The 12,192-nt window shown below is 30.7% G+C and overlaps 2 protein-coding genes across 4 annotated transcripts in view; one reads left to right on the top strand and one right to left on the bottom strand.

Moving 5' to 3' along the window:
* LOC102679691 overlaps positions 1–2,308 on the bottom strand; it is a 136,852-nt gene extending 134,544 nt beyond the window's left edge. Inside the window, exon 1 of the mRNA XM_031508985.1 lies at positions 2,282–2,308. Coding sequence (XP_031364845.1) covers positions 2,282–2,308 — 27 coding nt within the window. The remainder of the gene's footprint in view (positions 1–2,281) is intronic.
* A 1,788-nt stretch (positions 2,309–4,096) lies between these two features.
* LOC102678201 (RING finger protein DG17-like) lies at positions 4,097–6,944 on the top strand. 3 transcript variants are annotated; one of them, XM_006612641.2, is made up of 3 exons: positions 4,097–4,275; positions 5,481–5,872; positions 6,352–6,942. In XM_006612641.2, the coding sequence occupies exons 2-3, from the start codon at positions 5,484–5,486 to the stop codon at positions 6,914–6,916; spliced, it is 954 nt and encodes a 317-aa protein (XP_006612704.1). In that variant the 5' UTR covers positions 4,097–4,275; positions 5,481–5,483; the 3' UTR covers positions 6,917–6,942. The 3 variants fall into 3 exon arrangements, with proteins under 3 accessions (XP_006612704.1, XP_006612705.1, XP_031364862.1); XM_006612642.2 differs by having other exon boundaries at positions 4,110–4,307; positions 6,352–6,944; XM_031509002.1 differs by having other exon boundaries at positions 4,175–4,271; positions 6,352–6,944.
* Positions 6,945–12,192: the final 5,248 nt, after the last annotated feature.

Genomic DNA, 12,192 nt, shown 5'->3' with positions numbered 1-12,192 from the left:
AAAAAAAAAGATATAATTTTCCATAAATTTAGTTATACTTTCAATAAAATGAAAAAGAAAAAAACAAAAATATCAGAAATGCATTTAAATAAGAGAAAAAGTTTAAAAAAGATTTCAAACTTGTTTCGATTACTTTTCAATCTACTGCAAAGCTTTCAAACTAAAAATTTTTATCAGTTCAAAAAGTGAAGTGGAAACTGTTCGAAAAAATATTTATTACGTTCTCACTTTCCCAATCGTGTTTCACCTAGATTAATGGAAATAGATTTTTGTTAAATCAAAGAACAATTTATAACAGGACCAAGCCTATTTTTTTTTTAGAAAAACAGAGAAATAGTTTAAGTTTTACTTAATTACAAATTGTCTTTAAATAAAATATTTATGATATGTTAGTACACAAATACTTTAAATGTTATATTTGTTATATTAAAATCTTGACATTATTTCTTTCATAAGCTTCATAATTAATCCTGACACTTTATTTTTTCACACGTTTAAACAATGTACAAAATTTTGATAAATTTTATTAACATATTTTCTGAAAGATCCTGCCAGAATATAACCGATATAACAAAAGATCCCACATCTGTTACTGTAAAGTTGTTGATCAAAAATTAAATTAATCATTAAAATATCAGAAAGAAATGTCCCCACTTCCCCTATTTCAAAAATCTATTTTCAACCTTTAACAGGCTAATCAATATTTATATATTCATTTTTATTCACGACTTCGCTCATAAATTCCAAATTAACCTGAAAACTTAATACAAAAGCGAGAAGGGGAAGTACTCCACGATAAATTGGCGTTTCTTCCGATAGCCTCGGCATCGAGCCGCAATCACGAGCTTATTTCGTTAACTTCCCTCCTTTCCTTCGTGCCTTTCCTTTCTCCCTCTCTAACCGCCGAATTCAATGGGCGAGAAGAGAGTAGCATCTCATTAAACTGTATCGCGGCCTGCCTCAATCCCACCTTTCTTCCATTGACCCATTAAAAAACCCGCGAGAGGGACAATGGCACGAAAATAAGGCGCTGCAAATTATTGCGGTGGAGTGTGACGCGCACACGAACAATAAGGAATTGAGCTAAACGATTTCGGATAAAGCTGAAATAACGGATATATATATATGTGTGTGTGCTACCAGTGCTCGTTTTTTCGCTGTCTCGAGAAGACAATGTGTCACGATCGTGCGATGTATCGTAGGATATGTATCGTGACATCTTGAAATAAAAAAGAAAAAGAGAGGAACAACAAGGAGGATGTTGCGTGATCCAATTTAGAAATTGAAAAAAGTTTCTGGATAGATGTTGTTCTGGAAGTTGGATACTTTCAGTGATAAATATAGATATGAGTTTTATAAAGAAAGATAAGATATTGTTTGGGAATGTAGAAATTGTAGTAATCTTAAAAATATATAGGTGGATTAAAAATTTTCAAAATTTCAATATTTCAATTGTTTTTTAATTGTAATTGTTTCGTTGTAATTTGAGATTTGAAAGAAGAGTATTGATTAAGTTTTCGATTATTGTTAGCCAGTTTTTAATATGAAATTAAATTGCAATTAATTCTTTCAATTTGATTTGAGGAATTCTATTAGAATAATGTTTCCAAATGATGTTAAGTAAAATAAATATTTTTCATTTAAATAATTCTATTGTAAAGGATATTTAGTGGAATGATAATTTAATATTTGATCTGTAATAATTATTGTATTATTATTTGTTAATATATGTAGAGGAAATTATGTATGTATCGTATAATAATATTATGAAAGGAAGCTGTAACACATGTTATATTCGTGTTGTTCAGAATAATTCATTGCATTCCCTCTCCTCGCGAAATATTTAGAAAATATTGTTATAATTTGATGTAATTATGTTTCATCATAAATTCATTTATATTGTTCGTTATAAAATATGTTTCATTAAATAATCAATAGTGTAACAAGTTAAATATAAAGCATTATTAATAATTTTAATATATTATCTCTATCAAATATTCCAATATCAATACATATTATATAAAATATAAAAATTTAAGAAACAAAAATAATCAATTATAAGATAATATTACATACATTTTTCGAACTACTTAAATTTATTTTACATTCGAATTTAATCAAAAACATAAAAAGCATTCTAAAAATTCAGATCTTTATTGTGAACTCTTTCACAACACTTCCACAACGAAATATTTATTTGATATATCATCTATTATTTATTATATATAAATATTCGTATATAAACTTTTTCAATTGATGGATCAAGTAAAAGCTTCCATACCTTTTTAACAGCCTTGTCTAGCGTCATTTAAATTCCATTTAATTCGTTTTAAACGAACAGTTTCAGTGGAAGCGACAAGATAAAAACTTCGAGGCGAAACAACGGCGAAAATTCTCTCTAATGGCGGCGAGGAACCACGCTGAATATTAAATTCAATTTGTTTCCTCATAGACATCGCGCAACGGCGAGAAGTGACGCGTGTTTCCATCTCACGGATTTACATAAGTGACTTATGGTCAGTGGGTATTACCCTCCCTCCCTCCCCTCGTGAAGGGATGGCCCTCTCGGATATCTTTGATGTGACGTTCGCATAGGGATTCAAATGAGGGATGGTCGTTATGAGGGCCGGGTGTAGAATATCATACTCGCGTATTTGGTTTCCCGCCACGCGTGTGTATCGTTACGGATGCGAATTAGAAAACCGAAACGTAGAATGGGCATTTCTGTGATCGATTCGAAAAATTATTCATCGATCTCTGTTAATGATTGATGTTGTATTTCAAATGAAGTCGAGGAAAATGTATACTACTAATTTAAAAAATTGGAAAGCAATCCCGTTTTTGTACGGAATAAAAGATCTATTGTAGATATTTAAAATTAGAGAACATGGAATTTGATAAAATTTTTCATCTTGTCAAGAGAAAGATAGAACATTGAAATTATGTTATAAATACAAGATTTTATTTGTATGCATAATCATAATGATTCGTAAATTCACGAGGATTCGATATTCTCGCTCTCATATTAATTTTCTTGCTTCAAACAAACATATGTATTGTCGATACAATAATAAGTAAGTATTATTAAATAAACGATACGTAACGATATTCAATAAATATCAAAAGTATTAATAAAAATATGTAAAAATATGTAACGTGAATCATCACGTACAATCGTTACTCAAATAATAATTTTAAATCGATGATGAATAAAAATCAAAACGATATATATTAAAAATATAACGCAATGAAAAAAATCGAAGAAAATATATTCTATAACACAAAATTTATCGACTTTATAAATAAATAAATAAATATCATGTTTTCAGTGTACAAATACTCGAAAGATAAGAGATACTCTAAGCGTTCAATCCACGATTCGTCGAAGTAACAGGGGTTACATCAAGGAATGCGACCCATGAAACATAATCCCAGATTTCACGCGAAGATTATCGACGATGACCATCAGAGGGTGGACCAAAATGGAAGCTGTGTAACGAGGAAGCTCGGCCAGAAGGGTGACGCGACGGCCAGTTACAATTTTTCATCCATAATTAACTGTCACCATCGACCGGTCAAATAATCAAAGTGGAAACAGAAATCCGTCACGTGTTATGCAATGGTTAAAATACGTAACACGGAATTTTAAGTGTTATATAACAAAATATCATTCATTTCATTTTATCTCTTTGTTTATTAACTCTGAGATCCTTCTTTAAGCTCCAATAGGATACTCTTCATCATTTATTATTTCTTTTTTTAACGTTAAATTTTAAGGTAATTCGTTATAATTGAATTTCACACAAGTTTAAGTACAATTCTACGAGTCAAAAATGAAAAATTTCCCTTACCTTCTCCCTTTCTTTCTCTCTCTCTCTCTCTCTCTCTCTACCCACATTTCTAACACGAACGCTGTAACAGTAATAAATGCATCGTTTCGACGTCTGACGCATAACAACGAAGAAAACTCCCCCATTTCACGATTTTATTTCCCACCACCGTGAAAATCGTGTTCCACAGCGGCCGTATGAAAACGGTCCCCTATCAGAGGAGGCGGCTTTATCAGATAAAGTCGCGCTATCGGTCTTGGCAAATAAGGGAACGCTGACAGTTCGACGATGACACACAGTTGTTACGGAGGCGTACGTGCCGCGACGGCTATTTTTTTTCCTTGTTTTTCTTTTTTCCTTTTTTTACACTCCCTTCGCCCCGCGTATCCGTAATTTCAGTTTCACCCAACGCGGCTCGCAAGGACGAGAACAGCCAGCCGAGTGAGTAAATTCAGCACGATCGATTTTAAAGAACTCGTACGTGTGAGTAAATAAATCGTACGTGCAGGATGAATATGTGATTATATAGTGTGAATGGACAAGTGTCGCTTGTGTGTGGTTATATGTGTGACGAGGAATTGGTTAGGTGTTTAAGGGGTAGAAGAATTTTCTGAAAAGAATATTTTTGTAGAGTTGGTTATGGTAAAAATTTTAATATAGACAGAAAATGTAATCGAATAAATTGCATTAGAAATATGTTCCACAATAATTAAAAATATTTTGTGAAACGTTACATAAAGTTTTTGATAAAGCTTCACAAATGATATGAAAATAATAATTGATTATATTGATCGATTGATATATAGATTGTAAAAGTTAAATAAATTGATGTTTAAAGTGATAAATATCACATTATGAGATAATGAAAATATATGTTTAAAATGATAATAATAATATTTCATGGATTCAAATAATATTTGATACAACGTTTAAGTTATACAATTCTCTGAATTGTGATGAATAAGTAACGTGATGATGATGCTAGACATCCGCCTGATAATCAACCAACTGATTAAATATTATTCTTATCTGATAAGAGAACGATTATTTTTTCATCGTTCTTGACATAATAAATATCTAACATAAAAATATTTTAAAAATAGTTATGTCATATTTCTATTTAAAAAATAGAATTTTAATATATTGAATTTTATTTTAAGTTACTTCAAAAGTAGTACAGCAATGAAATAATTGATTACGTACAAATGAAATTACTTTTACTCAATTATATCTATTGCATTCTAATGATAAATTCAAGTATGATTGAAAAAGTAAAAGTCATTTACATTTTTCCTTCCATTACAACATCTAAATATGCTAAAGAAGAATACAACAATTAATTATCACAATAAAATTCAAAAGTATAGCCAAAAAAATATAACCAATGTACAATGATTATATTTCTTTTCTTAATTTGGAAGAAAATATTTTACAGAAAAATTAATCAATATCACAAACAGTTTTAAATAATGCTAAATATCACTTAAAAAGATTTTTACATAAAAAGATTATCTAATAGACATACACATATTTTCCATACCTGTCTCCTTTCTGCAAAGAAACCTCTATTCTATAATAATTTCCCATTTAAAAAATTCACTAATAAACGTTTCAAAAGGTATAAATACTCGGTTTGATTACCTTTTCTAGGTCATGGATAGCCTATATCCAAATCTATGCGAGAGATTCAAAAGCGAGGGTTTGTGCCCTATTTGCCTGATGGAAATGGAGCTAGCACCCAGATACACATGCGCCAACCAGCACACTATTTGTTATCGTTGCAAACCTTATTACTACAACTGTCCCACGTGTCACTCGCCATTAAACATAGAAATGCCACCTGCAAACACTTTCTCTTCCTCTCTCCCGCTGCCTACTCACTTCCTGCCCCATCCACTTCCAAGGAACGATTTTCAAGAACACGAAAAAAACTGGTTCTCCCCTTCTCCGCCTGAAGACCAAGAATTAAAACCGTGTATGTACACCCATCTGGGATGCTGGGTTAAAGTGCCAATATATTTGGTAGATCTGCACGAATCTCGGTAAAGAAATTTTAAAATTTGTGATAATCGTGTGATAATTTGTGAAATGTGTATGGTAAAGAGAAAGGGAGACAAAACACTGATATATATATCGATTAAAATTTATTTTTTGCAAAATAAATAATAATAATCGTTTGTATAAAAAGAAGAAGAAAAAATTTGCAAATCATTACTCTATAAAAGATTAACATATCAATCGATAAATTAAATTGTAATGTTATCTCTTGTCTCGATATACATTTAAATTGCAAAATTTGAACGATCACATGAAGATAAAGAAAATAAATTACGCACAAAACATTCAATTTCTTTTCCAATTTATTTTAACAATTAAAAATATTTCTGACCATTGTTCGAACATTTAAAAACATTTTCAAATTAAAATCTCCTTAAATATAATAAATTATTTTTACTATAATAAATAAAGAATATCCGATAAAAATATATATTATTCACATTCATTTTTTTAAAAATTTCAGGTGTCAATTCCGGCCTCACTTAGAAGAGGAATACCTTCCCACGGACATGGCCCACACCCAAGACGATTTGGTCGATTGCATTTATCGAGACAAGGGTTGTAAAGTGAGAACCCCAGGTTGGAGGGTTATGATCCACGCGCAACACTGCAACTACAAGGATAGCCTGGACGAGATCACCGACGCCCTCGAACAAACCGCGATTTTGTGCGAATACGAAGAGGATCCCAAAGAATTGGTCGAATGCAGGTACAGAAAATACGGTTGCATGGTGAACATGCGTAGAAGGCGGAAACCTGTGCACGAGGCGAAATGCAACTACCGGAAATACCACACGGAGAGCGATGACTCCTCGTCTGAGGGCGAGTACGATCCTGACGAACAGGTTTCGTGCAAGTGGGCCGAATATGGTTGCAGGGTGAGGCCGAGGCACAGCCGTTTGGAGACGCACGAACAAAAATGCAATTACAGAATGGAGGAGTGCGCTTACAAGGATAACGGGTGTATCGCCACTTTTCAACCGTCTAGAAGATACGCCCACGAGAGAAATTGCGAATTCGCTTGTTAAATTTTCTAATGGGATTCGAGAGGAAGATGTAAGAATAAGGTTTTTAAAAAGCTATTAAAAGTATCGATAGAAAAATAAAAAGAATTATATGTGTATATGATGTGATTGAAGAAAATGGTATCTTGGGTTTGTAATTTTTTAAAGAAATTTCGTGCGAAATAAAACGGAATGAAAAAAGATGAGGAATGGCATTAAAAAAAGTAGAATATAAAATATATATGCTCTCAAATATTTAATCATATTATAGGTATTCAGGAAAAAATATATATTCATAAATGTAGATCTTATGTATTCCTTTCTTATGATTCCTATAAATTTTTTATTGTGCTTATATACTTTGATTGTTAATATTATCTTATTTTTATGATTAATAATGTTGAAATTTACGTACTTATTACATTTTGAACGAGTTTGCTTTTTAATTAATCGCGAAACAAAAATTAAACCGATAAGATATCGCTTTGCATATTATACATACTCTTTTAATGATTAAAGTTTTGTTTCAGCCGTGCATTTCGTAATAAATAATGAAGTGTTCTTAATCTTTCCACTGAATCACGAGAAGACGTACAAGCATACATGCTAACGTCGTTGGTTAGTAACTTCCAAGTATCGATTCTAACCATATATTGTTCCAGAAGACAGTTCAAGCACATTGAATACCTCGCTATTAATTACGTTACCATCAATTAAGTTAGCTTAGAGAAAGAGAGTTCAATTCACGTGAATATAATTTAAATACTAAAGCAGAGAGGATTCAAATATCGAAGATGTATTAAAAGTTTAAAATAATAACATACAAAATTTCTTTAATCTCAAAGAACTTTAAATTACATTAAAATTTGTTTACAGAAATTTTACAAAACGAAAGCAATACCAACCACAAAGATTGACATCAAAATAATCTATTCGTATCAATTGAACAAACCTATCACCTCAATTTGTAATATAATACTTGCTCTAAAAGAAAGAATCACAAGATTGCATTATAAGAAAAAATTTAATTTCCATTTCCTTAATTATGCTCGTGGGAAATTTGATTTTCCATAAACATCCATTTTATTAATAACTTGATACTGCAATTTAAAAGGTATAAATGAAAAATTTTTATCTCTCCATTATTCATTTTCCATTCTATTTCATTCATCCTCTTTCTCTGTCACTGTCTCTCCCCTGTATCACGGATACGATAATGAAACTTACACAGCTATTCGAGGGATGATCGAGGGCACGATCGCCCAGAACGAGGGAATGATGGGCATGGCTGGGACATCGAACACCTGGAAGCTAATGGTGTGCAGCCTCCCATCGTGTTGTTTCGTAGTGCAACGCAGACACGAGCGTTTATAGGGACCATTTATAAGGGCACTGAAAAACCTTGGGAGGAGAATTGTCTTGAACGTGGTTACAGCACATCGTGTCGCTGAGAAATATATTCTGGAAGAGTGTTAAGATAATAAATTGCGTTGCACGCGTTTATATCCATCGTTTTGCCGTATAAGTTAACAGATTGGTCACAATAAGGCGTGCCAGAAACGAAAGAAAATTGGAATTCTTATTTTTCAAATAAGAATTTCTTCTTCTTTTCTTTTTTTTTTTTTTCTTTTACGATGACAATGAAAGAAGAATCGTCGAAGATGAGATGTATATTCAGGTTTGTTTTTCTTACGCTAGATTGTTTGGAGAATTAATTGATGTTTCTTGGAATAGCTTGTTTGAAGTGAAGAAAGTAATACAAAGATAATGGATTATCTTTGTATTGATAAAACAAAGGTTACAATAATGTCTTTATTATCGATAAATACTTGTTTACTTACTTCTTGCTGATTAATTATTTCCATATTTTATAATAAATAAATAATTGAACCAAAATATTCAATTTTTTGTGCTTTTGGAATATATATTATTTTTGTAATAAATTTATTTTTTAGATAGAGACTGCGTCGATATAATTGAGATGTATTATAATTTTTCTTATTTTTTATCAAATTAATATTCAATTCTTAACGTGTTATACAAGAATTATAAAAAAAAATAACCATTTATAAAAAAAAATTACAAATTCCTCATGAATATTATAATTTCATAAACAGAAAAATATAATTTAATACATTTTCCTCCTTCCCTCTCATAAGAAGAAACTAGGTGTACCATTTGCATCTACTTACGTAAACTATTCTAATGTGAAGAAGTAAGCGAATTCTGGTGGAAGAGATTCGAGGACTGGCTGCATGAAAATCTGAAAAGAATCCTCAGATACGAATATACAGCTTTCTGGATACTATATAAATATCGAACGGGCAGGAAAAAGGTAAATTCTTGTCCGTTCACAGTTCACAGAACCCGTCATCATCCCGGCCAGAACTTTAACGATCGAGGCTGACCCGAGCGATGGACAAAAGGGAATAGAGGCTGTTTTACATAGTAAAGACCAAGGAAGACTGCCATCGCCGCGACCCAACCGGATTCTTAAAGAGGATATTCACTTCTAAAGTGAGGAGGAGGTTATTTCGTGAAATGCGGACAAGATGTTCCAGTTTCTCGCATTATTTTCCTTATCCTTCCTTCGAAACTTTTAAATTATTATAATCGAAATTGATCGAACTTATTTCGATACATTTATAATTGAACAAGAAATATCTAAATTTCGTTGATTTAAATATTATTATTGTAAATAGAATTTTTTCTTAAATTGCTCAATAATGAAATATTGCAAATTGCAAAAATTAAAAGTAATTATTTTTTTCAGTGGTTCCAAAAAAAGAAAATTAATGGAAAAAACAAAAAAGTTTTCCAAAATCGAGTTTCAATAAAAAAAAGAAAAGAGACCAATAATTTTCTGTTAATTTCTATTTTAAGGATATCATATTAAAAATCACTGCGTATCACCTGTGAAACACGCCGTGATTCTTCTCATCAATATTGAAATTTATAACGACTTTATTGAAAGCATGAATACATCAAAGTTGATGAAAGGCAAAGGAAATCAGTAACCGTATTCAAGAGTTTGGAACGAAGAAGGTGGATGTAAGCTGTAGCATGGCCTTAGCAGAATGGCGAAGGGGTAACGAAGGGGAGTAAATTGCACCCCTGGGGAACAGATCTGACGAGTGGCACGAAGGGCCACGATAAGCCAGAAGTCAACCGATTTTAATTAAGACACAGGTGTGTTTTGATTATGGTTAGATTCATTTCCAAAGAAATTAGAATGGAACGTTGAAAAGTGTTTGTTATAAAAAAAAATATATATGATATAATCCCTACAATTATTATTGATATTTTGTTTTCTTAATATCTTCCATTGAAAAGTCTTGAAATACTTAAAAAACTTTTATTCTTTAGTGTAAAGTTATTAATATAATATATAATATAATAACATTTCTATACAAAAATCTTTAACTTTCTCCAATTTTGAGTTTCAGACAAAGGAATTCTTTCATAGTGAAACATAATAGAAAGACAAATAACACAAAATGTATTAAAAACGAACTCTTATAAATATTACATATAAATAAAATTCGACGTCTAACGTGGAAGGAATATGTTTTCCTTGAAAATGCTAACGATTTCTGCTCTAAAGCGAATTTAATGGAGAACAGGGACTTCTCACCGGAAATCCAGACACAATATCTCAACCGAAATGTGGACTGGCGCCTGACCCAAGAATCACCTTAATGCATGTATTCATACCGTAAGCTTCCACTCCAAATCAGAAGGGTAGGTGGAATAGGTGTTATGGGGATTTTGACACGGATGGAACCCTTCTTGACAAAGCGACTCCCCGGATATCTTACAGTTATTTCCTTTAAATACTGTCCAAACAGTCAAATCCTTGCTGCAAAAACACGATATCCCCGTTTTCAATCTTTATGAAAATCGTATCAACAGATTCTTTATCGATATTGACGTTTTACCAGATCAATGTAAGTCAGAAATATTATGTAGTACAGTGTTTATAAACTCATAAAACTACGTATTATACAAAAATTTACAGAATGAATATGATAGTAACAAAGTATACATCATGATATTTAAAGAATAAGATAAATTTATGATGTATTTCTTTAATTGTATTCATAAAAACTTTATCAATATAAATATCAGCAATCTACTTATTGCAATTTAATTTTTTAAACGATATTTGATATTAGATTATGAATAAATATTTTCTAATACATTAGAAAAGAAAAATCAAATTTACAATTAATCTATTATATTTGGAATATGAAATTAATATGATTGAATGGAATTTAATATAAACTGTAGCCATAGAAGAAGAATTAAATTATATTTAGATAAATTCACAATATTTTGTAAAAAAAGAAGTCAAGAATATAATTTTAAAACAAAAGAGAGAAAAATCAAAGAAAAAAATAATTTTGATAACGTTAAAAAGAATTCCTTTTCCCTTTTAATTTACCTTATGAATTTAGAATTGAGTCTCTAAGGCTTATTTATGATCCAACATAATATTAATTAAAATATATCCAATTACCCAACATATTTCACTTTCCCTTCCCACCAATCATTCCAAATGGTCCCAGATAAACGCGATCTAAACCCAGTTAAGAATCTGAATTTACGATATTCACCAACTAATTTCTGTCTCTACATCGAGACATTCAGGTATTGTGTGCCCTCGTGTAGCACAATTGATATTAATAACCACTTGATTCTCGCGTGAATTATCTGCCTGTTGCGTAATACCATTCGACCATAATATATCTGAATCCTCCTCCATGATTCCGTTGCCGATATTATCGTTATCTATGTCTCTATGACCAGTCGTTGATCAAGAAAAGTCCATCATCATGGATATCTATAGGGTGTCTCAAGAATTCGATGCAAAATTTCAAGAGAAAATAATAAATTCTCGTCGAAAGCACAAAAATTTGTTATCATTATTATTAATATATTTAGAATTCTTTTCAAGTCTTAATAAACATTTAAAATATTTTATGTTCTTTGCAAGAATTTTTGATATGTTCATTTATATTGTGATCATCTTTTTATATATATTTATTTTGAAATAAGTTTATAATATTATGGGGAAAATATTATAATATAATAAAAATAAGAATTAAGAAATCAAAGAACATTTTTAAAGATATATTTAAAAAAGTTAAGAAATTAGAATTTTGAAATTCTATATCTTGCAAATTGGATCCCAAATTAATATAAATATTTCTTAAGAGTATTTTGTGAGTATATATCTATAAAACAAATATATTTTTCAAGATACAAAATGCAATTAAATGATAGATTTCTTTCAACAA

Source organism: Apis dorsata, unplaced genomic scaffold (genome assembly GCF_000469605.1).
Source record: "Apis dorsata unplaced genomic scaffold, Apis dorsata 1.3 scaffold_117, whole genome shotgun sequence".
NCBI classification, from domain to species: Eukaryota; Metazoa; Arthropoda; class Insecta; order Hymenoptera; family Apidae; genus Apis; species Apis dorsata.
The sequence above is the reverse complement of the archived record's forward strand: the minus strand, read 5'-3'. Positions and strand labels throughout refer to the sequence as shown.